This window comes from Halictus rubicundus, chromosome 3 (genome assembly GCF_050948215.1).
Source record: "Halictus rubicundus isolate RS-2024b chromosome 3, iyHalRubi1_principal, whole genome shotgun sequence".
NCBI classification, from domain to species: domain Eukaryota; kingdom Metazoa; phylum Arthropoda; class Insecta; order Hymenoptera; family Halictidae; genus Halictus; species Halictus rubicundus.
Window position 1 is genome coordinate 11,591,428 of NC_135151.1, and position 26,609 is coordinate 11,618,036.

Below are 26,609 nucleotides of genomic sequence, written 5' to 3' on the forward strand. Positions count from 1 at the left end.
TTAAATGAAGGACAAGAATTTCCAGCTCCCTCGCAGTTTCTCGCAATCCTTAAGAATTTCTCTTTTCTAGAAAATCTGTCGAATCATCATTGTCAGATCAGTTCTTTGCCGGCGCAAATCTCTTAGCATCCGTTTCCTGGACAAGCTAATCGATCATTGTCAGCGACAACGGTAGTCGCAGTAGACCGGTAGCTCGATAATTTTTGCGAAAGGTCACCGTCCCGTCTGTCGAGTGATAAATGCAAGGGTTGGCTGTCCGAGCGGACCACCCGGTACCCGTTCTCGCTTAGGTTAGCTCGGCTCCGTTTAATTATTATGCAACTTGACAACGTTGAAGGTTCGCCTCGCGTCGCCGCAATCACGGCCGTCTTCCAGCTGGAAATTGCTTCGACTGCGACAACCGTGGATCGCTGAAGCGATCATAGGTCTCTCTCTCTCTCTCTCTCTCTCTCTCTCTCTCTTCACTTTGCTAATTCTCCTTTCGTCTCTCTGCTGTCTGGGCCCGTGAGCAGTTGGCCCGTGATTACCCGGTACCCTTTGTAGCCCCGTGTTCCACGTCGCTCGAAGATTCTCCTCGAAGTGGCTTTGAGCGTCGAGAACACCGTTTTGCGTGGAATAGACTGCGAATCAATTTGTCGATTATTAAGTCGCGCTAATTCCGCTAAGAACGCCGACTGCGATCCATCACCTATCACCGGATATCGCGATCCTTCACAGAAAACCGCCCCGTTCGTTTTCGATCCTGCGAGATTCAACACTACAGCTACCGAGCCCTAAACAAGACTGATGTACATTTCTTTGTAATGATAACACCAGGATCGAATTTATTCAAATTTCAGAGGATTTTTATAGTAACTTGGATAAAGAAGTCAAAGTGTTTCGTGTTTAGTGTTTCTACAACTTCACGAATTGCAAATGGAAAAATCTGAAATCCGCCATTTTGACGGCCTGGGCGGTTCTAGTGTCGATCTCGATCGATCTGGTACATTCATTTCGAAGGAAACGGTGCAAGTCGATTTTCCCTCAGCCTTGAGACGTTCTAACGTTTGTGTTCTGACAGACTGCGGGTCGATATGCAAAATAAAAATGGTTTGCATCAATTTCTTTTTATTTTATTATTTTTATAATTTTATTTCTTATTTATTATTATTACTTATTACTTCTCTACTGAATAATTTTAGTCAGTGGGAAACAATACAACGGTGTCTTTCGATTCTCTAAACGTGGCCACTGTTTCTGCATTTAATCTACTCAGTTTCATCGTAAGCGCATAAATCGTCGATAGGTCTCCTTCGATTGTTCGCGTTTGTATATTGTAAACAGTCCGCGGATCTTTACGCAAAATAAAAATTTTCAAGTGACCGAAATAGAGTTTTTCTCGTAAGTGCATAAAATCATAATTACGAAGGATCCGTAGGGAAAAGGAGGCAGAATCGCCGATACTTAGCATTTTCGAAATGGACGCTCCAGTTAGGTGATGATAGATCGATCGATACTCTATCGCCGGGGAAATCCCAAGGAACAATTAGCCAGAGATAATCGACGACGCGGCGACGACATCGGGGTTCGAGTGTTTTTCTCGACGATTCCCTCGCTCCCCGGTTTCCTTCGGTTGCCCGTAATTAGGTAAACCGAGCTCTAAGTGGTTCGTTTGCTTACGTGCTTCTCGAAGTTTGCCCGGTTTAATTAATTCCCGCGATGGTGGCACTTTTCGCTGCGGATCTCGGCCGAATGACCGAGATTCTCGCGGATGAACCGGGTCGTCGAGGCGGATTCGCAGGATAGAGCAGCACGTGCCAGAAGAGTAGCTAAACGAGCCTGATGGCTAATGGAACGATTGTCCCTTCGAGCTGAATGAGACTGCAACCGTTAAGCTCGTTGGGATTTCGAATTGCTTTGGAAAACGTTTGTCTGCTTTGATTTTACGTGGACTACCGATGGAACGTGGGCCCGAGGGGATTCAAACGTTGCTCTTCTATTAGGGGATCGAATTTGGGTTATTTATAGTCAGAGACGATCTAGGGAAAAGGTGATAAAATGTGAGCCAATATTAGGCGTACAAACGAGTTAATAGCTCTTCCTCCATTTTCTTGTTTCTTTATGAACGATTAAAATACATTCAAGTTGTACAAATGATGGTCGATATTTTCTATGCATCCACTGCATCTTATAGGAAACTGATGGATTAAATAACTAGTTTTTATTTCAAACAAAGTTAGAATTGGTTCGTTGTTGAGGCTACGAATTAATTTTGTGTAACTAATAAAAAGGATTGAATGTGGCACTGAGGGGATTCAAAAGTTGCTTTCCTACTTTGGAGGGTTGACTTTAGCTTCTTCATAGTTCGATGATCTAGAGCAAATGTGAGAAAATGGGGAGAAAAAAGATTTGGGGGATGCATGAACGAAATTGAAGGTGCTTTGTGTGATACATCAGTAGACAGTGGTTCTTTATGCGTACATAGTACAATATACTGTAGAAAATCTTACAGAAATATTTTCAAGATCAACATTTTACCCCTCAGTGCAGCATCACCTCCACAAAGTGTACATTCACGAAATGAACCTTCGATGTCTTCTACTAAAGAAAACCACCCCTTACAAGGGTAGTTGTTTCTCCTCTGAGCAAATAAATATCACAGTGATCCTCCACGTTCCCTAAAGTGTGCTTTTACAAGATAACGTCTCGAGTATCTCGACAAATTTCAATGTTTTCCAATAAAAACCCACCCCCTGCTAGCGTACCTTCTCACCCCACCAAACGAATATCAAAATCACCTCCCACAACCCTTAAAACAATTCCATTTCCAACTAATAACATACAATCAACAAACCCACGAGCTACGTTCAACGTTTTACAAATTACGGCCGAAAACGCAACATAAACGCGACGTGAAGGGGTGGTTAGGGGTGCAGGGGTGGTGCGTGTCGACATTCGCGACAAGAAAGACCGCGCATCCGGCTCCGCTGGGAACGAACGCGAAATGTTTCCGGGGTAAAAAGGAAGGAGCGGTAGGCAGGAAGAGTTGGAAAAGAGAGGAAGGGTGCAGCGGGGGTGGAAAAAGGGAGGCAACCGGCCCGCGAGCCGGCTGCCCTTTCATCGAATTAAACGCTTTGACGACACGCCCGTGTAATTGCCAACGCAAAAGAGAGGAGGCTGAAAAATTGTGCGCGAGACGACGCTGCGTTCCCTCTGTCTCTGTGCGCGCGCGTGTGTGTGTGTGTGTGTGCTGGCGCGGCGTCCGATGGAATATTTTATTCAAAGGTCGCCGACGAGCGCGGATTTCGCTGCGATCCACGGGGCCAAAGACACACCCCCATCTACTTTCATCAAGCGATCCTTCGCGCATTTCGATCGGACGTTGAAAAGGATCTAGGAACGCCGGACAATGGCCGTTTAATTAACGCGCAGAGAAATAATAACAGGGGCTGGTTCTTGCGTGGCGATCTTTCAACCCCCTCGCAAAAGTGTGCAGGGTGACTAGGTAATTTGGGAATTTTGTTGATGTAGAAATGCTTGCTGCGAGAGTGAATTCTGCTGAACGGTGCACGCATAATATTTCCCCCTGCTTCAACCCTTTGAAATCGGGAATCGAGATGATTTTGTTAATGTAGCATTTCTTTCTGCGAGAATTAATTCTGCTCGGTGATGCACACATAATTTTTTTCCTTGCTTCAACCCCTTGAAATCGGGAATCGTGTTGTTCTTGTTAACGTGGGATTTCTGCTATGAGCGTTAATTATGCTCAGTGATGCACACATAATTTTTTTCCTCGCTTCAACCCTTTGAAATCGGGAATCGAGTTGTTTTTGTTAACGTAGAAATTCTTGCTGTGAGAGTTAATTCCGCTGAATGGTGCAGAATTTTTTCCTCTTTCTTCAACCCCATGGAATTCTATTTTTCTGATATGTTAATATTTAATCATAAGCTACTGGAGCGTGCACGTGTCTTTTTAACGATTGACTGTTGTCGATGTGATTTCGACGGACAGCTTCTAGAGGGCAGAACAATTTGCGACGAAATTGATGGTTGCGTTTCAATCATCGTTGTAATCAGATTACATTCTGCCTAGGCATATCGCTGCCCATGGCCATCGGGAACAGGATTAACAAAATATTTTACAGTAATTGGGTAGAGCTGAGGGAGAGAAAGAGGTAGAGAGAAAGAGAGAGAGAGAGAGAGAGAGAGAGAGAGAGAAAGTCGAATTCAAGAGTGCTTATGGCTTGGGGGAGACTTAATCCGACCATGTGTTCAACCCCTTCACGGTGTAATTAAATGATGGGGAGCAACGAGACTCCAATTTAGACGAAGTATAATCAACGGTACAATTTGTTATTCTGTTGCAGTCCCCGGGGGTGGGGGGGGGGGGGATTACTTTTGATACACGATTTCCATACAGTCTTTGGCAATGTTTGGATATAAATGAAATCCTTCGTTTGTAACAAACCTTCAGTTCTTTCCATCCCAGCATAAAATATTATACGTACGTTAAACTGTATAAATTGGCAAAAATATTGTAGCAACTAAATTTAAAAAAGGCATTAATGCACTTTGGTTCTGTTCCAAATGAAAAGTCAGCATTTGTGTTCGTATTGGGGGGTGAGAGTTCATTCATTTCGATTTGTCGGGATTATAGTACAGTTTACGAACAGAATTTTAAATACATATTTCTGTGTAGGAGATAAACTTAATTTTTTTTAGAGACCGATACTAATTTTTGGTATTCGTTATTCCGCGCTCAGACAAATGGCACGAAGCTCTGGAAAATAGGGGTGCGCTACGAACCGAGGATTGAGATCGTTGTTCTTGTCGGAAGTAAAAATGAACAAATTAAACAGGAAACAAATAAGAAAACAATCGCAAGAGATTATCCTGTATTATTCGAAAACCTCTGTATTCCACCTCTCGTGAATCACAAAATTTCAACTATTTCAAGAACGTACGTTCCATAAGAATTTCACCCACGTCTCGATCAATATTCGACGAACTGGCTAACCGATCTGCACCCACCGTAGCCAGATCATGAAAACAAAGTGCGAATAAAGAGTGTCTTGAAGGATCAGTCGAATTATATTTTTCTCGAGTACTAAAAACCTCGCGGTTTACGATCACGGAGTCCTAGAATATTACAACTGGGGAACGCCTGAGCTGCGAAACGACGCGACGGTCTCGGGGCGAGAAAAGCAAAAGAAAGTCGGCCATATTTCCCGTGATAATAGAATGATCGGCTTATTGGACGAGCTCCTCGGAGCGAAGGATCATCGATATCGTTCGATCCCGACCGTCCGGAGCATTAATCCTCGCGGAAAACGGTACAGGGTAATCGCGAATGGAATCTATTTCCATCTGTCACCGCGTTAATGCGGCTCGTTCCGGCGATCGCGCGGAAAAAGGAGCAGAAACCTGTTTGCCGAGGTTTCTTCAACCTCGTCTCGACGAGATCCTCCATGTATGCTCGGGCCAGCGTACAACGGAACATGCGCGCGGCCCCTCTGTGTTCCAATGAGCGAGCCGATTGCACAGGTAAACGCTGCATCGTCGTCCATTAGTCACCGGACATTCGCCAGTTTCGAGGAAATTGAAAATTTTCGTGGCCCATCGGACGAGGCTCCATCGAACGATACATTTTGTTATACGGTTTCACCGGTTCGATCCCTGGAAACGGTTTATTTCGTCGGGCTAATTATTATTGTATACGATCATTTGTGTTTGAAGAACAGTCTGCGTCGACTGCGAGCTAGTTCACAGTTATGGAAAGTGTAAAAACGCTTTCATAGGAACTGAACTGATTTCTTTATTTGTATTGTAATTGAAAGCGGAACGAAGTTTCAGTAAATTCAGCCTTTCCAATGTTATAAGGCTTTTCGATTTTCTATGCTTTCTGGTTGGTAGAAACATAAACAATTTGCTGAAGTAAAATCCAGCTAGAAATTTCCAACGATTAAGGGAAGCAAATACACCTACGTTAACCCGGTGCACTCGAAGCTATTCTAACTCCAAAACGAAACATTTCTTTCGACCTAGAATATTCACGTTCTATATTTTGTTTTCATGTTACAGATACAAACAAATTTAATAATGGAAAAGATATAATATTTTGAACAATGATACAGCCATTTTTAGGGACGCCTTACAGTCGCTATTCGAGTGCAAAGGGTTCAAATGAGATCAGAATGCCACGCGTTATTAACTCGCAATACCCTAACACCGCAAAGTAGAGTACTTGAACAAGTGTTGAGCAGTGGAAAGATAATAGGAACGTCGGCCGAACAAGCGAAATCAGATTGCGGGTAGATTACTATAATACCATCGACAATATTTCCCAACAGTAGGACTCTCCCTCTCTCTGTTCTCTCTCTCTCTCTCTCTCTCTCTCTCTCTCTCTCTCTCTTCGCCTAATCCCCGAGACCGAATAAAATCCGAGCCATAAACCAGAAGCTACCTAGGGGGATCATCATCGAAAGTATCAGACCTCTAAACCCGCAGCAGCCGCGCCGGTGCAATTTGCACCTACCGGGGATCTATGCATCTCGTATACTTCCTCCGTCGAGTATTTTACCAATTTCCCGGCGGCCATATCGAGTCCAAGCGAGTTCCGAAGTCAATCAAAACTTCTAACGCGATCTCGTTTAATAAATCAATAAAATCGGCACGGTACGCTGTTCGCAGCGCATTTTGGACACAGTCTGCATTCCACGTTGGACCGAACCCAAAATTTATGTTGCAAGAAATAAGTGCTCCAATCTAACTTTCCTCGCTCTATTGTCCTTAGAGCTTTAAAGAATTTCAGAACGTAAGCGTCTCGTGGTATTAGGCAGAGAACTTTCGGTCTGTTTCAATCGTTCAGGCGTAATGGTTTATAATTATTGCGGATATTTGTGTGGAGTAAACATTTTCTAACCCCTACTGCGAGACGCAGAAATTAGACGAAAGTGAATTTCCTTCAATTTATGACTAAATTTCAGATTTAGCTGCTTCTTTTAGCTTTTCGAAGCTCGCACAACCCCTAAATGGTTTCGCTCGCCACCCCGAATTTTCCTCGAGCTTCTCAAGGGCTTTCAGGCTGTCTGTGTCGTGTAGAAGCATGCTTGGTGGATCGAAATTCACGAAATACGCGAAAGAGGAAGCGAATAGGCGACCTTAGGCACAGCAGACGGTTTCTCGTATCCACGAGCATCGACGAGGACGCAGGACAGCGTGTTTAGGGTCGTCGACCCTCGGCACATCCGCGTTCGGCTCTTCACGTGCTTTCCCGCTTTATCTTCCAGCTCTCCTCTCTTTCCTCTCCTTCACCCCGTTGCTTTTCTCTTCTCTCTCCCTCTCTCTCTCTCTCCCCCTCTCTCTCTCTCTCTCTCTGATTCCCCTCTGCGCTTCGCGCAATTTATCCACCACGTAGGGGACCGAATACCCTAAACCAACGAAAATTCTGTACAGTTAGTTCAATATCTAAACTATAATGTGATATTTTTGTTTTTGAAATTCATTCATTTTTAACGCCGATACATCATTTTAAATATATGAAGCATGAGATGAGCTGGAATAGAATTCCATAATTCTTTAATTCTTTTTTTTTGTCGATTAAAGCACGCTTTAGGGGAGTATACTCAACATACGTAAGTGGTAATTATTTTGTAATCTTTGACAATCTATGATGGCCAGGAATTTTTTAATGGCGATTTGACGAATGAACAATTATACACGGTGCCCCAAAAATGTTCTACTTCAGTGAAAGGGGAGGTTACTGGTGTCATTTGAAGTAACATTTTCCTTTGCCAAAATGTTCTCCGCGGCTTGGTTTAGGAGTTATTAATGGACCAATCAGAACGCGGCTACAGCGGAGGGATTCCACTGAGCGCGACGTTGGCATTGGCCGAGCCGGAATCCGTGCGCTATAGCCGCGCTGTGATTGGTCCGTGTTTTTTGTTAATAACTCCTTAAGAAAACCGCGGAGAACATTTTCGCAAAGGAAAAAGTTAGTTCAAATGACCCCAGGAACATCTCCTTTCAAGGAAGTACATTTTTGGGACACTCTGTATAAAAGAGCGAAGTTCTCTGATGAGAATGGAGTTTAATGCATCATTCTATGCTGAGTTGAATACAGTGTTTACTCGATATATGTCCAAAAACACAGGTACATATATCGGCCAGGAGATACTATTCTTTGATCCACGATTCATGGTCCCTCACGAAGTATACTCCACGGCAGTGGAGATAGTTCTGGGACTTTTATCGGCTAGGCACGTGGGACATATATAGAGTAAACACTGTTATCACGTGAAATGAAAAGAATAGGAATAAATGTCACATCTCAAGTCTAAGCTGTTTCTCCGGGCCAATTTGCTTCGGATAACATGTTTTCGTGGATTTAGGCTCGCGAACCTCGACCGAGGGTGAAAGGACCTCCCTCGTCTTCGCTCCACCTTTCTCCTCCCTCTCTATTCGCCTCTGTTTTTCTCTGTTCCTCGCTATCGTCTTCTTTTTCGACCCTCGGGAGCCGCGCGCGCGATTACGCCGGTCAACAACTCGAACGCGGATTGAGAGACACAGGATGGTCTTGGCCGGACAGGATGTCGATATTTCGGTGACTCCTAAGCGATGATAAATCCAGTGATGGCCCCGTGAATGGGACGCTATTTTCGCCACCGTGAATTATTCACCGCAACTCGATTACCCCACCCGGCATTATTTTCGCGTTGCCGCGGGAGTATTAGCCGGTGGAATGGAGTTTTCTAATTTTAGCCTGTATTCGTAGTGGTTCGATTATTTATCACGTGTTCACCGGGCCGGAGATTCCCCTTCTCAAGTCCTAATCGTGCCAAAGATTATGAAAACGGTGTGAAAATTCCAGACAAATTGATCTTGTTGTTTACTACGAGGATCTTTGCGCGAAAATTGCAGGACACAAATAGGAGATCATTCCACTGATTTGTAGTATTATTAAGTTACGAACGACGCGTCGACGTTTCTTGTCATAAATGCATGAAATCCGCAGTTGCTAGACAAGTTATTACATCGAGGATGATACTTTTGTTCCGCAGATTACAGTGAATCCTCGATAAATGTCAACAACGCGGGTCTTGCCAGCGTCGTTTGTTGTCGAGGAGACATAACCGAGCCGTGTTATGTTTACACTCCTCGGCGTCCGGGGCCCCTCACGGGGTATACCTCGCGGTAGTGGGGATAATTCCGCGACGTATATCATCCAGGCCTTGGCGACATATATAGGGGAATCACTGTATTTTCGCATGAAAATAATGTTCTTCCTTGAGTTAGAAGAAAAAAGGACACTGCAATTTATTGGTGTCTGGTCATTTGGAAATGATTTCCGAAACACTGTACACCATGTTTTCTTTCAGACAAGGGTAAAATGTTTGAAATTATATGAACGATCAGACAGTTTCGGCGAACGAACAAAAGTATTTGAATCCTCGATCCCGGTTCCCGGTTGCTTCGTCTTCGATTGCCGATCACGCAGAAAGTGAGAGCGTCAGCTGGGAATGCTAGGAACAGGAACGAGGCTCGGTGACAAAGAAACCGACGGAGGAGGCGAGGCGTGCGTGAAACAGCAGTTTCAGAGATCAATGAACGATTGTTCCTGCCTCGGCTCGCGTCGTTCGTGTTCTACAGGTTGCCGCGGCACGCGTTCCCCCGCCGTGCACCTTCTTCTTCTTGTTTGATTCTAATCGAGAGTGCTCTGGCTCTTCTTAACCACCGCCCTCCCCCCCCTTCCTCTCCACCGTGTTTTTATCCGCGATTTTATACGCGGATAAGCCGTTTTTCTTTCGCAAACCGACTTCAACTCTTATCCAACCATCTTGTATCTTCACGAAGACAATTCTACGTCTTCGTTTTCCAAAAATTAACTAGGCTCGTAATACAGTAGCTTGAATCGATCTCCATCAGGTTTACAACGAAGTAGCAAATTTTGCAATATCTAAAACAGAAAATAATTAGTTTGAGCATACGCAAGGGTTGGAAAGAAGATTGTAAGTTCGGGAAGCTTGGAAAAACCGTGGGAAACAAATACAGTAACATATAAGACAGTTAATCCGACCGTTATAAGAATTTCAAGAATTATGCAATGAGCTGGGAAATTTTTGAAAAGTGCCATTTTCGTGACATCTATGAATAATAGTCTGAGTAATATATTGTAATAGATTATCCTCGGCAAAAAAGAATTTGATAAAAATTATATTTAACGAGTTGGGAAAATTTGGGAAATTCTGGAAAAGTGTCACGGCGATAACAAAAGTACATTCGGAAAGCTTGGATATCCATAAAAATGATTGCAATAATATACAATCCAGTTTGTTCGTCTGGAAAGGTTTTTATAAAAATTCTGTAATTACTTGGAAAAATTTGCAAAATTCTGGAAAAGTGTAACTAACAAAATGCATCTTCTTTTTGTTGCAGAGATTTGGTGGAGGGGGACCTGAGGTTGTCCGAGGACAGCGAGGATGAAACGAGCAAGGTAATCGAGTCTCTAAATTAATTAACTAGGTTCAAACTTCAGCGTATGGGCGTTTGCCACTCTGACGGCTTGGTATATCGAGCGTTTCGTAGTGCAAAGTCTCATGTACGTTAATATTATGAACTCTGTCTCTCTTTCTCTCTTTCCCCGAACAAATATGCTTTTGTTCGTAATTAATACTTGACTTTGTACTATTATTGTCTGCTGTATCAACTGTCGACAAAGGTATGACGAAAGCAACTGTATCGGGGTAATTCGTAATCGTTATGATTTTCTTTTCGCAGGGCACGTCACGGACGACGAGGGGCAACAGAAGCCCTGATCTCACCGTCGAGTAAGTATCCGTGCTCCCCATGAAATTATTTATTCATTTGCACCGTGAAATCCAACCCTGAAATAACTCTTATAAGAAATGTGTCCAATTGCTCTTCTGCTGCTCTATGAGTCTCATAAATTCTATCTTAAAAGAAGTCGTATACTGTACTTTGGTACATGATCATTGTCATTGTTTAAAAACTTCCAAACCAAATTGTCAAGCATGTATCTTGAATCAGGAGTACAATTTTATTTTACATAAAGGTACTCGATCTACTACACCATCATTAAAAATTGTTACATGCCAATATAAAATTCGACATAAGAAGAATGTTAACCCTGTGCCTAGAAATTTAATAGAATAACTTTTCATCTCCTAATCAATTCAAATTTTATTTACACTAGTCGAATATTACACATTTCTAGCATTACCACTTAGAATTAGAGCTACTTATAGGTAGAGCATACTTTACCTTAATAGAAGCCAGACCCAGAAAGCCCAACAAGAAGAACAACTAAAAGAGCAACCAGAGCAACATCCCATCCCCTAATCAATTAAAATCCTATCCGCACCAGTCTAGTATGATACACTTCCAACGTTACCGCTTTGGATTCTTCGCAAAATCGTGAATTAACCAAACAATGATTTTCCCCACAGCCTGTCAGCACCCTTGATAGCGATGACACCGGCGCCCCCACCTCTGGCGCCCATGTCACCCATGGGTCTATCACCGGTAGGTCCTTTATCGCCTCCAAGGCCGCTGAGTCCGCCCAGACCTTCGTCACCGCCGAAGCAGATGACACCTCAGCAGGTGTTATCACCACCTCCGGTGAGCCCTTTGCAATCGAATGGTTCGCCGAGTCCTACGATCCATCAGAGGCCACCTAGCCCACCTCAGGCGCCCCCGAGTTCCGGAAGCGCGAGTTCCAGTTCCGATTCCGGTTCCGAATCTGGCTCGGAGAGCAGCGATGACTCCGATGACGAGATCGGTCCCCAGCCCACCAAAGGTCCTTCGACCCCGCCCTCGATATCACCAAAGAAGGACAACCTGATCGAGGAGCCACCCCCTGTGATCGAGGAGTCGAAGCCAAGGTGGAACCTCAGCGCCTACTTGAACAAGACGGCCGTGCCCCACGAGCAGAATCCTGAGACCAAGCAGCCGCAGGTAAGTCATCAGATTCATCGCTATTGCCTCTTTATCTTCATAGCTGATCAAAGATTGCACTCGACGATAGGCTCCAGAAGGCCGCGTTGTAAAATCAACCATCTTAATTCGTGTTACCAGGATTGCTCCAGGCGCGAGGGCTCCCCAGCAATGGTCCCGGATACGAGGACTCTCCGGGAGAAAGCAAGCCACGACTGGAAGCTAGACGAGGCTTTCAAAAGGACCCACACGGACTCGCTTAACACTATAATGAGCGACAGCGACCACCATTCGGACCAAGAGAAGACCCATCCAGCAGAAGAGAGTCGCGCGCCAGAGAAACCAAAGGTGGCAGACGCCAGAAAGCGTGGACGTCCTAGAAAACCCACGAAGAGCCCGAAAGGTGGACACCGGACGGAAGAGGCTCTCAAGAATGGGAAACCTCGAAGCCGGACGAGGCCGGTGGGCAGTCCTATAAAGAAGAAGCAGCCGATCTCGAAGGCCACGATCGCGACCAGCGACGATGGTAGCGATGACAGGTCTCAGGGTGCTTCCAGCGATTCTGACAGTGATCGTCCTGCCAGGGTATCGCCTGCGGTCACCACCGTCAACGAAAAGAGGCGGCCGAGACTCAGCGGTTCTTCTAGCGAGGACGAGAGTCCGGCGAATGGGAAGACGAATAGCGTCTCCGACGAGGATAGTTCAAGATGGAGGATGCCTCTCAAGAGGACCAAGCTGGCCGACTCCCCGAAGAAGCAGGAGAAGAAGAAGAGCCCCAACAAACCGAAATCGAGGAGGTCCAGCTCGAGAGTCAACGCTGCTGGCTCGGACTCTGACAGCGAGTCTGAAGTTTCTGTGAGGAACAGCCGCAAACAGATTGCTCGGTAAGGATTTAGGTTCTCTTAAAATATAATAGACGAGGCATTGAGAATTTAGTGCTAGACTCTGAATTATGTAATAAAGCAAATCCTGAAAGTTCTCTAATTTTTAACGTTCACAGGGTCCCTCCAAGGCCGAGGGCTCCACCGACAAGGACAACGTCCCCGGAGAACTCGGACAGCGACAACAGTCCAGGTCCGAAGCTTCAGGAAGAGGACGCAGGGAACGTTCAGGACAAGAAGAAGAGCGACACGCTGCGCAGGGTGTTCTCCACCTCTGTAGGGGGTGGGAAGGGTGGTGGTAAAGGTGGAAAGGGAGGGAAAGGTGGGGGAAAGTGCGGCATTTACGTGGAGGAGTATACAACATCAGCGAACACTCCGACAGGTGGCGAGAGTCCTTACAAGAGACCGTCGTCGCAGGCTTCCAGCGTAATTCAGACCTTCCCTCCGTTGACGTATGTAGACGGGGTGCCTAGTTTGTTCTGCAGGATCGATCTGAGCAGGATACCGCAGCACATATCGCAGCTGTCCAGGGGCCAGGAGTTCAGGGAGCGAACGGAATTGCCGGACACCAGGCCGTCCTTGAAGCAACCGGTGACCTTGACCGGTCAGGCACCAAGGCCACCGACTCCTGAAGAAGGTGAGATCGTTGATACGCCGCCTCCTCAGCAATTGCCTCCAGATACGAGGATCCACGGCGACGTGATCGCCGACAGCGATCATAAGAATCGTGCTGTGATCAAGGGCGAACCGATCGCGGACTCGAAGACCGGCATCGGCGGTGTTGTTGTCGGTGCTAGTGGTGGTGCTAGTGCGAGTGGTAGTGGTGCTAGTGGGGCGGGTAGCGCGCCCAAGAGGAAACGTAACCCGAGTTGTAGTTCTGTGTCCAGTTTGAGTACTGTGTGTGCCGCGGAGTCGAAGGCCAAGGGCTCGGCCGAGCACAAGGAGAAGAAGAAGAGGAAGAGGAAACACGCTGACATCGAGCCCGCCGCTTGCAGGCCGTCTAGTCAGGTGAGCTAAGCTCCTTTGATCATCGTACTAACGGCAATCACTCGGGACTGTGGATTATCACTCGTTTGCAGAATATTTTTACTAATGGTAACCTGGTGGTAACCCTGTAGACCCTGTAGGACGTTTGATACTAGGCAATTTATTTTCTTTAGGTTCCTTGGGGCTTGAGAAATTCTAGACAATTCTTTGATACTCCCCTATGTTTCTAGAATGTTATCCAATTATTTTTATTGTTTCATATTGTCTCAATTTTTACGGGGAAATTTAGAAAAGACTATGAAAGGAATGAGAAATTACAAATGTAGGTAAACGATTAGTTTAGGAATACAGTTGCGATTGAACTTGACCCGTGTTGTCAAGGACAGTCTCGAGGACAGTCAAATAGACATCGATTTTGCTCTATAAAGTTAATATTTATCGTAACGAGCTTCGTTTAATCCAGAACCTAATTTATTTTCGAAATGGATCAAACTATCTTTTATTATTGTAAAAAAGGGTTAATTGATTTTTTAGTAGGTAAAAGGTTAAGGAGACGTTCAAGGTACAATGAATAAATGATACACAGAGATGAAATGGAGGATAGCAGTACAGGAGCCTTCGTATCTGCACGAAATACCGTTTCCCTCCTTAACGTCACGCTCGGCGGTCTCCATAAGGGTGTGTCCCGATCCCCACCATCCTCACAATCCCATGATCCCATCCAGTATTATGCAGGAAATTATGATGAAAGGAAAAAGTGACGAATAAAGGAAGCATAACGAGACGTTAGAGAGCAGTGGAAGCTATTTTCTCTTCGCCCTCATTGGCTGAAGACTCAGTATTCTCTTGGAGGCGGAGCTAAGCTAGTTACTAGCCAATGAGATCAGAATTCAAATAGTTCTCACTATTCTCCAACGTCCCATTGGGTTTCCGTTCAATTGCATTAACCCATTTGAAGCATTACGATCGATCAAAAATAATAATCACCAATTTTCTGCTGTTGCATTTAAGCAGAAAAATAATTGTCATCAATTTCCTGTTGTTGTATTTAACCAGAAAAATTTCAAAAGAGAAGATGTTTCATATTTTACTGGTTTGTATGTTATGGTACATATCATTACCGAGAAAATTGCGAGCGTGTACAGATTAATGATGCAAATGGGTTATTCAAATTTGAATGTACATTTGATACCGCTGACCATAACAGAACTAACGTAACCGTTCCTTACACAGCAGAGTGGTATACAACCAACGAACCACGAGCGGGAAGAGAAACCTGACACTAGTCTCTTGCCGCCACCACCTCCGCCTCAACGCGTCTATTATTCCTACTTCAACCTTCAAAATGAAGTCATGGAGGATCAGGATAGGTGGTGAGTCTTGTCTTCTTCTGTCCAAACCGTGGTTCGCCATCCCCATTCGGCTGTCAACCCCTATTCCGCACTTTCTCTATCATACCGAGTTTATACAAGAACATCGTCCACCATTTTCATTCAACAATCACTAGACTGCGAATCCTTACACAGAATAAAAAGTGTTTGCATTGATTGCGACGCAGGAGCTAAATAACATTTCTTTTACTTATTTTAACTATTTTATTGTGCTGAAACTATACCACGATATCCTTAAATCTTTTGTAATGATACAAGTTAATAATACATTTTTGTGCTGAATGCATAGAATATCCGCAGTCGAGTGGTCATTTTCGAATCTCAGGAAGTTAGGGGCCCGGACCACGGCAAACCTTCGACGCTGAAGAGGTGTAGATAATTATTAGTGAATGTTAATGTTCAATAGGGACCAGAACCAGTACCTGATGGAAGCGAAACGGCTGAAGCACAGCGCCGACAAGGAGTGCGAGCTCACGGCGCAGGGGATGCTCTACCTGGAAGCAGTTCTCTGTTTCCTGCTGACTGGGAATGCGATGGAGTCGGATCCCCTTACCGAGAGGGCGTCGTTCACCATGTACAAGGATACTCTGAGCCTCATCAAGTGAGTAGATCTCTAATTAACCGGGAGACCAAGCTCCCCAAAAGTTCTTTCTAATTAAACCGATCTCTGATTTCCCTACGTGTCCTCTCTCCGTCCAGGTACATCTCGTCGAAGTTCAAGAGCCAGCAGAACAACTCGCCCGAGAGCAGTATACACAATAAGCTGGCCATTCTAAGGTGAGTGCTATAGCCCCACTCTCTGTCTAACGATTTACGCTCCTTCTAACTTTAGACGTGTTCTTACAGCCTCTTTTGCCAGTCCCTCATCTACTTGAAACTGTTCCATATGCATAAACCGGAAGTCAAACAGACACAGAAGCTTCTGACAGAGTACCATCAGAAGGTAAGATCCTTCGTCACCAGGGTAAGGCTCTTCAGCATCGGAAGGGACAATGTCCTTTCTATGGTTCTTTTGGGTCGATTGTACTTGACATAGGGGACTTATTGTGTGGTTTTGCTTTGTGCTTTTCAGCAAGCAGCTCAGGCGACACCCGTGCAACCAGAGGGCCAAGGGACACCGTCTCTGTCACCGACGCCTTCGCCAGCTGGCTCTGTAGGATCTGTTGGCAGCCAAAGTTCTGGGTACAGCAGTGGCGAATTGGCGAACCGAGGAGCAGCCCCGTACGTAAGCGTCCCCTTCGGTGTCTACAACGCCATGGCGAAGCAAAACTATCAGTTCAACTTGATGTTGAATGGCCATGAACTGTGGGACCAGGCGCATGCTCTGGTGACGGATAAGCATAGAGGTGAGTTGATTTTTGAATTATGTTCGACCTCCTTTCCGCCTTAAGCCTTGAGCTCTGGTAGTTAGGTTTATATTCATGCAGGGGGTTGAAAATCAGAAGTAGTAATTCAGAGAAATTTTAGAATGTTTTCCTGTGAAGTTTTTCTATGCTCGAGGGCCTAGAATTAAGCTGGGAGATCATGATTTACAACGAGTTCATGTTGGTTCAAAGGAAAATTCTAATTCATTTTAAAAAATTGAGAAACCCCCACCAATCGATTACAAGCTAGAAGACCTCACAAACCTAACCTTCTATTTCTCTTGGATTTTCCCAGACTTCTTCATCGAGCTGGACGAGAAGCTAGGACCCCTGACCCTGAAGAGTTCTCTGCGGGACCTGGTGCGCTACGTCCAGGCCGGCATAAAGAAGCTTCGTGATCTCTGACCACAGTGGCACAGCCCCCGACCACCCACCCCCAACTACATAACTTCTCTGCCGCAGAACATGGCCACGTATCCAACGATGTTCACGTAAAACCGATCGCAAAAAAAAAAAAAAACAGAACAGTGTTATCGCGGGGCTTAAGACGCTGCGCGAGTTACCAGAGATTGGTGTGCTAGAGAAGAAAATTCCTCCAGTCGAGAGAGAAGAACAAGAAGAACCATAAAAAAAAATCAGAAGAGGTAGAAGAAGAAAAAGTCGAGCTTCATCGTCCTCGGCAGACAAGGGCTGTTGGGGTGAGGACAGGGGATTCGGTGGTCACGGGGTAGAGTATTCGGTCGCGAAGAGGATCGTTGAGAGTCCCTCTCTCTATCTACCAACTCTACTGAACACAACAGAGCTCATCGTCGTGCTCTTCGAGTAGTATTCAACCGACCGAACAACTCCCAGAAAGTTCTTCAGAGAACTTGAAGAACTTGAAGAAATTCTTCCTGTGTCGCGTTATTTTTCAAGAAGAGGAGACGACCCGGAAGACGACCTTGAAGAGCAACGAACGCGAAGACACGAAGAGGATGAATAACAAAGTGTGTTCGACCGGGGAAGAAATTGTTTTCTCATGTTTCTCCATTTGCAAATTACCAACGGATCGAAGAAGAGCAATGTCGACGATGTGAGTATATCACGGAGAGTGGATGAAAGAAGAGGAAGTGGAAAAAGAAGAAGAAGAAGTGCCACAGAAGCGCCCGTGTGTTCTCGCTTCACGGTGCGCCGCAGCCGACGTTACCTGAAGCATGAGTCTCGTCTCGGCGATTCGAGTGCGACGAATACAAAAGGGATATATAAATATATACATAATATGCATATAGTTTATTACCTATATAAATATATAAATAATTATAAATATATAAATATATATATATATTTAATAACGAAGAGAGAACCAACGTGTGAACGCGTTCAACCGCGTTTTTCGTTTTTAGCTAAAAACAAACATATTGAGGATTAAGTGCGTGAGCAAGAAAAAAATAGAAAGAACGGGGTGGGGGGAGAAGAGAGAAAAAAAGGGGGAGAGAAAATTGAGAGAAGTGGAGAGACGCGCTAGGCGCGCGAGCAACAAGATCAACCGTCGATCACGATCGACGACACTATTAACAAAATATTATATAAATATATATATATATATATAAATATATAAATATATTCACCGAGTGTCCAAGAAGGATGCTAGGCTCTTTTGTAGATAGGTTACGGAATAAAAAGGGGGGAGGGGGGCCGGAAGGAGGAGAAGGGGGCAAAAAAAACGGTGACGTTTTTTTTAGATTAGACAGACTACGCAACAAGGATGAGCAGATATGATGAAGAGCACGAGGAATGGTGTAGACAGAGGGGAGAAATACACCCAATACATATTATTTACATTACTTAGCGTTTAAACAAGGGGAAATAAAGTAGAGGTTATAGCGACGAGATGCACGAAATAAGAAAATAAAAAAGAATATTCAGAAAATTATAACGTATAGCGCATTACCACACACACACACACACACAATACAGACGAAAACGACACACGAGTATACATACACAGACACACGCGTACAAACACGAGTTTAATACGTATCGCGATTAAAGTAAGAGGAGAGGGATGAATGGCAAGCAAGAGGCAAAGAGAGAAAGCGACGACAGACATACTAACCCTGGCAGATATTGTTTCATCAAATAAATTAAATGTTTACGTAATTATTTATATTTCCAATGTGAGTAATATTCCGTTAACACTAAACGTATCACAGGCGAATGGCCGGTTTTTTCATTTGACAATTACTGAAACTATAAAAATCCATGCACAGAAAGTTGGGAAATGAATTTCCCTATTAAAACATCTGTTATAATAAAAAATACCGAAAATCTGATTAATTTCAATGTTGTTATTTTTATAAGGCAACATTTATCAGTTAGTTTTAGGGGTTGGTTCGTTTAGTGTTAACGGTACAGCCAAATGCGAAGCAATGAGTTCGGTGTATGCTACTCCATAAAATTAAAGGAACACAAGAATTATTACCGTATAAAACAAAATGTTAAAATATGCTTGCCTGTATTATTTTAAAGAGTGGACTCTCTTAGCTTTTTCCAAATAAAAATTTTTCTATTCTGTTATAAACAAGATTCAAAAGCTAAAGTTGCCTTCCTTTCAAAATTGTACAAATTCGAACGACTCTATTTTTGATTTAAAACGCAATAAAATGGTGTGAAAAAATCGCAGATCATCTTTTAAGCGGTTATTATAAAGGAGAGACTTCCTTTATAAAGTCATATTGAAAAGAATGCGATGAAAAGCGCCGCAGAATTCTTTGAATTTGTGTAAATTTTGAATGAAGGAAAATCAACTTGAAAGGGTGAAAAAGTGAAGGATTATATTTAACCCTTTGCACTCAATTGGCGTCGTTTTGGTGACAGAATCAGCCACCTAATGGTAACAGCAGCAATACTATTTTTATTTGCAATAGAACAAAGCAAACCGAGAAAAGAAATCAAAGTAAATCAATTGACAAACTCTTCCAATGTTTTCAGAATAAAATTCCTTTATCATAAAATGTTTGGTTCTCGTTGTCTATTGGGATCACTGATGGCATCACAACATGTTAGGAGTGCTAAGGGTTAAATATACGTTCAAATCAATTATTAAATTAATTGTTAATCACATTTGTGATTTTTAAACAGCAGATTTTCTGTAATTATGAACGAAATACGGAGGTGAAACATAAAATGAATTTAAAAGCATTGATATATCATTATCAACGTACAAAAGTTATTAAACGATGAAACAAATTTTGATTTGGCTACGGTACAGAGCGATTAATGCAGAATATGTTTAGTTTGCGTAAAGATCCGCAATCTAAACTGATTTTGATTGAATATTTTCTGCCAGGGGTGGTATACGACACACAAGAAGGAGAAGCAAGACGATAAAGGGATGCAAATAACAATTAAATACCTAAAGGACCGTGCGCCCTCCTTGTTGAGGTTCGCGATCGCTAAATCGACGAAAACAAAGATAGAAGCGTAAACGGATAAGCGAGTTGCTCATGTGTATATTTTTGTAAATAGGTATTTGCGAGTGCCGCCGCCTTGAGGGCGGCCCGACGTCGCGACGCCGCGCGTCTGGCCGACCCGCCCCAATTTTTGCTACCACAAATCTTATCGAGAATCAGGAAATTTCTGGTAAAAAAGCGTAAGAAGAATAAAAAAAGAATATTTAAGTAATAAAGAGATGAAGAAGAAAAAAAAACTAACACGGTACAGTTTAACGACGTTTAACACACCAAGAGACACTTTTACCGTCTTGTATAATGGTTCTTTTTACTTTCGACGATGCGCGCGTAGAACGAAAATCAACAACAAAAAAGAGAAAACAAAAAATGAGAAAATAGAAAAGAAGAACACAGAAGGAAAAAGGTTCAGTTTGCGTTCTTTCTCTCTTTTTCCGTATACGTATATCGTTACGTTCTTTGACTTTCGTTTACGACTTTCTCTTGATATTCTTTTCGTTTGCTCGTCTATATTCTTCAGCTTCCTTTTTGCGTTGCATGCTTTTCCGTTCTCGCGGCCTTTCTCGTTACTTTCGCCGACGAATGGTGAAACGAGAGAGAATGATTATGTGGGCTCGGCTGATCGAGAACGCTTATGAGGTTCTCGGGGCGGTCGGGGGAGTGATGAGATTAACGTATACGATCATTTTCCGACAGTGGAGTTGGTGAGAACGGGAGAGAGAGAGAGAGAGAGAGAGAGAGAGAGAGAAAGATTGAAAGAAAAAAAGAGAGAAAGAGAGGGTGGGGAGAGTGTTGGAAAAGCGGCTCGAAATTGTTGAAACGTGGTTGGGATATTGTTCTTGTTGTAATGCGAACATTGAAATTTGTTAGAGCGGAGTTTTCGGAAGAAGGAACCTAAGTTGCAACGCAATATTCAACGCTAGATTTACCGGACCTAAAGTTTTTAATTTACGATTATTGGGATTGTAAAGATGCATTTATAGGAAATTTAATCAACACACTTATTTCTTGGAACGTATATTATGATGCAAGCCGCTAAAAATCTGACTAAATATATTCTTGTTATTTTTATAAAATAATGCGAAACAGGCACTTTTAGTGTTCCGTAAACCTAGTGTTAATAAAATGGCTGCTTGAACACGTTAATGTCTCTAGAAAATAATTGTGTGAGTATTTACAGTGATTATGATCGACTGTTTGTAGTTTTAGGTTCCTTCTTTTGAAATGCAAAGGTTCTCAACATTTTATCTGTGGATTCAAAAGTATATTTGTATATTAAAATTCCTTGTAGCCTGTTTTTTTTTTCTTGTTAGAAGAGGATACTTAAAATACACTGATAGTTACAATCGTTCTTCCCAAACCTAAATCATCAATTGTATCAAATCATTTTGGTACGGTGAACAGCAAGAATGACCAATTGTGCGTTGAATTATGTTCTCTCTTTTACAAAACAGGATACAGTGACAGGATGCGGATCTCTATGCAGATATAGATTTTTCTGGACTAATTTGTAGAGAGTAATCGAAAGGAAAATTTATTTGCTTTATCGAAGGTTACATTACACTTCAAAGAATATAAAGAACTTGTTTTCGCGATTTTATAAATATTTTATTATAGTGAGTTATCACTAATCCCTTTCATTAAGGAGTTGGATTACGGAGAATCTATGTTTTGTTACAAATCCAGAATACATGGCATCAATATTATGTTTTTTTTTTTTAATGATTAAATTGTTTTAAATTAATGCATGATAAACAGCGACCAAATTCACGTCGTCAAATTTTTATTATAATTAACAACCACGATCAGAGTTGTTTATAAAAGCATGAATCTAGGACCATAGTCTATACTGAAAGACACTTTCCGTCAGCGAAAATGTGCATTGACCACAATCGGAGCCGATTTCCACACTTTCCCCGCGATCGCCAAGAGAATGGTTAGTATCGCTGAGAAAATCGTTTACTATCACCGGGCCGGTTGGACGAGACCCCGTGGGCCCATAGAGTTACTCTAATCGCGGTCCAATGGTTCACGGGATACAATTTTCTACCTCGTGTGCGAACGAACACACACGCAGACACACGCTCAGACACACACACACACACACACACACACATACGCACGCGTGCTCAAAAGTGGCTGAACGAGGATTTCAAGTGAGAGAGAGAAAGAGAAAATAAGAATAAAAAAAGAATACTATAAAAGCTCGAAAGGAAGAAGAAGAAGAAGAAGAAACAGAAAAAAGTCTATTAAGAAAAGAAAGTTTTGATATTTTCGAGACACATATTTATAGAGGATACGTATAAATATCAGGCCCCGGGTCTCGTCCGCCGTGGTCCCGGCGATTATGGTTGTCGATCGCGTGTCCCCCACGATCCCGTAACGAGAAACCAACACATGTCGGAATGTTTTGTGCGTGTGATGAGCTGTTACCGATTCGACAAACGTGTGTATGTTTCAATTAATTTTGGCATTTTGGTCTCTGCTTTTTCTGTTCGTCTCTCCTTCGTTTAGTCGTTGCAGACTAATTTTTCGCGAGCGAGTTCCTAGCTTGACCTCCAAAGATGATAATGGGTGCTGCGGTTACTATTGCCACGTAAGGGACAGAAGCGATTCGGATCTCTTAATGATTCAATTAGATCCATGATTATTCCCCCCTTTGTATCCTCTCCTGGATCGGTTTTGAAATTTTCTCTCCTTTACCGTGCTCTCTCTTCCCCCCTCCCCTATTTCGTTTTCTTTTAAGAAATTTTATTGTCACGCGTATTATTCAATTATATTGTCACTATTATCGCTATCTTTATAATTAATTTTATTATTACCATTCTTATTATTATTACTATTATTATTATTATTATTATTATCATACTATTATTATTGAGTTATTGGTACTATGATCGTTACTAGTTTTCTTCTTTCCGGTATATTTATATGCGAGTGAATGGAGGTTTGTAAGAGACACGAGAGAATGGAGTACCGTGTGTCTTTTTATGGGACGGGGGTGAGAGTGAGAAAGAGAGAGAGCGAGAAGAAATTATGGTTTTACGAAGCAATGCACGTCGCAACGACAAAAATTGTATATTGTACCTAAACGCAGCAGCAGCAGCAGCAGAAAACGATATGTTCTTTTTTTGTTTCCTTTTACGTTTTATCTCGAGTTCCGAGTTTCGTTCTATGGTTCCGTCGACGGCTTCTGTCGAGCGTATATATATATTATATATTATATACATATACATATTGTATTATAATAATCCTCGAAGGTTCGTTTCTTCATCGTTCTTCTGTTCCCCCATCTTTTTTTTCGCACACACGTACACAAAAGACAAAAATGTGTTTTCCTACACTTTTTGTTTTTCTTTTCTTCTCTTCGTCTTCGTTTTTTTTTCTTTTCTTTTTTTTTTTGCCCGCTAACGCCGACGTAATTTGTAATATATTTCTTATACATATATACATACAAAGGACGAATAGAAAAGAATAACACACCACGGACAACACTTACGAGTATATATATATATATGTATACATAGGACATGCAATCATAATTATATTATTATATTAATAGTATTACATAATAATTATTTTACTATACTCTCGTATACGGACACAACTGCGTGCCACCCGATTTTTCCGGTCTGTCGCGTTGCCGTGATTCAAGGAGAACTTTGTGGCCCCTCTGGAGAGACGTGCCAACTGTTATTGTTTCGACGTTGCTGGGTAGGACACGCTGTCGCAAATCTGCGGAATTACCTCAAAATTGCCCGTGAACGCAAAAGTACACAGCTAAGGGACACAGAGGGCTCCTTTCGAGCCGGCGATTTGCACTCGGCGCGCTAATTCTTGCGGTTTCCGCGGCTTTCGACTGTGGCGGTGTGCCCAAAATTAATTATCCATCTTTATTTTGCTGTACATAGTACACTGTTCGTTCTATTGAGTTGATTTCGTTGATCCGCCATATTCGTTAGATTGCAAACGTGGGGGAAAACGTAAACGTTCGATTTCATTGAATTTATTCGAATCGGAACATAAAAGTACGAATATTGGTAACAACGTTCGAGCATTTTTATCATTGCAAAGTGCACAGTTTGCTCTATTCATTTGTGCAAATCGTGTCTGCTTTTGTTACACATTTAAAGGTACGCGAGAATTACCTGTGTTCAAAATGAAGCACAAAAATCAGTGTAATTGGTCATACAACGTAAATTCGAGTATTTCGAAACGTCCGTATTAAAGTAGCCTTTCACCGAGAAATATATAAAAATCTTTTCGAAGTGATTCAAACAATTTATTCGACAGCTACAAAATTCGATTCTACCAGAACAAATATATATTTATTCGCGCTGTAGAAACCGATTATATTGAATATCACGTATCGTTTTACAGTGGTTCGGTTCAATAACAATCAACGTAATTACACGAAACATCAGTTTTTACAATTTCTCGCTACCAGATTGCGGATTTTATTCATAACAACAATGCCAACCACCAGCAATGAAAACATCACGAGCACGTAAAAATTACACTTTCCCCCGTTCGTTGAAATGATTGAAATTACAATCAATCGATTCAGACCATTTTCATTTCGCACAACAACATCAACAACGTTATACAAATGCTAACGGGTCTCGTTCGAATTCAGACGTACAAAATTAGGCGCGCGAAGTATGCAGAAGTACAATGCGCGCTTCAAAGCCGACGATCGAGTATCCAAGACCGCAATGATTAGCGTGCTGACAATTAGCGACGCAACGAGCAATTTAATTAGTTACTGCGTGGGCGCCGATCGGCGCGCGAGGGGGTGGACTCTGTGCACGATTCGAAGGGTAGCTTCAGCTCGCGAAGATCGACCGAAGATAAGTGAAAACAAGTGAAGACAACAAGCGAAAAAAAAAGAAACAAAGGGTTCTCTCGGTCTCCCTTTTTTTTTTCTTTTTCTAAAGGCCCTACCCTCCACTCGTCAGGGTCCCGAATTTTTTTTTCGTCGCGAAATTGCGCGCCGATCCGCCACACGCCTGACACAGAGATCATCTCAAAGAGACGGCCAGACAGACGAGCAAACGAAACGAGCAAACAGATTCGCAGGATTGAAAGGGTGGATGCGAGTGAGAAAGAGAGAGAGAGCGAGAGAGAGAGAGAGAGAGAGAGGAGAGAGAGAGAGCGCGTGACTGTGTTTAATACGCTCACGACGGCGTCTTGATCCATGGATTTTTGCGATTTTGTTGCTGGCTTGGTGGAAAGTCTATTTATTACGAAAGAAAATCGTTGATGCGTGTTTCGAGGTTTGTAATTGGACTGCGATATTTTGTAAAGTCATGTAAAATTGGTTTGTGAGTTTGTTGATGCAACACTTGCTCTGTTTGTATACGAAATATAATCGTTGTTTTAGACTTAATTGATCGAGTGGTTTAGCCTGCTTTTTTTTTTATATCGTCGATATTTGTTTCCAAAGGACACGTTTCTTCGGAACAACGAAAATCGTGTCTATAATGAATATAGATAACATTATCGTTCGTTCAACATTCATATGTGTTTCTCAGGGCGAAAATTTCCACCCATATTGGGTATTGCGAAATATTGAATTTCTTCTCGATCCCGTGGAATCATAATATTTACGTGAATATATATATATATATATATATATATATATATATATATATATATATATACTAAAATTTGTTTCATAATAAATGCAAGCACTCCATTCGACCATTCAAGCATTAAGATGGAATTTTACGAATTGAAGGGTAGCAATCTGCAAACGTTACGACAGTCTGACGTGTAGACTTTTCTATATTTTATACACAAAGTGGACAGACTTTCGGAATCCATCTTGGAACGACATATTTTTATATTTTTTCAATTGCCTGTATTTCTGTTTTATCCAAAATATAACAAAGCTCGGATTACAGAAAGATTTCTTTACATTATATGTTAGTATTACCACATTCTTCATCGTCTAGAAACGACAACACCAAACCACAAGTTGTTTTCCACGAGTTGAAAATGTCGAAAACATTCGAATAGTATGTTTGAAGGAATGATCGATTGAGAATCAGCCGACGTGAGCGTACAACGAGAGAATGGCCGAGAGAAACAATCGAGTGGAGGCAAAGAGCAATAAAGAGCGCGTAGAATGGCAACCGCACCAAGGAGAGACCAAACTCGCTTAACGAAAGATAATTACTTACCTGCTTTTTATTTATTTTAATTATTAACGTTAATGATTAATTATTGTATTTATTGGCGCGGAACGCTGGGTAGAGACTCGCTGGCGGCTGATATTTCGAACAACCCTCGCCCGAACGCTTGGAAACCGTTGAAACGAGAAAAAAGAGAATTCGAGTCTTTTCATTGTTGCTTAGATCGACTTTCCGGCTCGAATAGACGACCATGGAAACGTTGCAATCAATCGTGATGGCAAGTTGCAATCGATCATCGAAAAAACAGTGTCCGAAATGCTCGACGCTCGCTCGCAGTTTTCCCCTTTTCCAATCGGAAATTGCTATCTCGTACCTAGAATTTTAGGTAGGCATCCAAAGAAACTGTTTCGCGAACACAGAGAGAGAGAGAGAGAGAGAGAGAGAGAGAGAGAGAGAGAGAGAGAGAGAG

At 42.6% G+C, this 26,609-nt stretch overlaps 1 protein-coding gene across 4 annotated transcripts in view; it reads left to right on the forward strand.

Annotated features, from left to right (window-relative positions):
• Nucleotides 1–26,609, forward strand: part of Lilli (AF4/FMR2 family member lilliputian) — a 335,845-nt gene that overhangs the window by 308,089 nt on the left and 1,147 nt on the right. For 3 of the 4 annotated variants that reach the window (XM_076785360.1, XM_076785361.1, XM_076785362.1), the window contains 11 exons: nucleotides 10,414–10,471; nucleotides 10,756–10,805; nucleotides 11,445–11,952; nucleotides 12,073–12,815; nucleotides 12,932–13,820; nucleotides 15,033–15,172; nucleotides 15,597–15,791; nucleotides 15,890–15,967; nucleotides 16,037–16,154; nucleotides 16,263–16,536; nucleotides 16,850–26,544. In XM_076785360.1, coding sequence (XP_076641475.1) covers nucleotides 10,414–10,471; nucleotides 10,756–10,805; nucleotides 11,445–11,952; nucleotides 12,073–12,815; nucleotides 12,932–13,820; nucleotides 15,033–15,172; nucleotides 15,597–15,791; nucleotides 15,890–15,967; nucleotides 16,037–16,154; nucleotides 16,263–16,536; nucleotides 16,850–16,959 — 3,163 coding nt within the window. In that variant the 3' untranslated portion in view covers nucleotides 16,960–26,544. The remainder of the gene's footprint in view (nucleotides 1–10,413; nucleotides 10,472–10,755; nucleotides 10,806–11,444; nucleotides 11,953–12,072; nucleotides 12,816–12,931; nucleotides 13,821–15,032; nucleotides 15,173–15,596; nucleotides 15,792–15,889; nucleotides 15,968–16,036; nucleotides 16,155–16,262; nucleotides 16,537–16,849; nucleotides 26,545–26,609) is intronic. The other variant, XM_076785359.1, reaches the window with a different exon arrangement.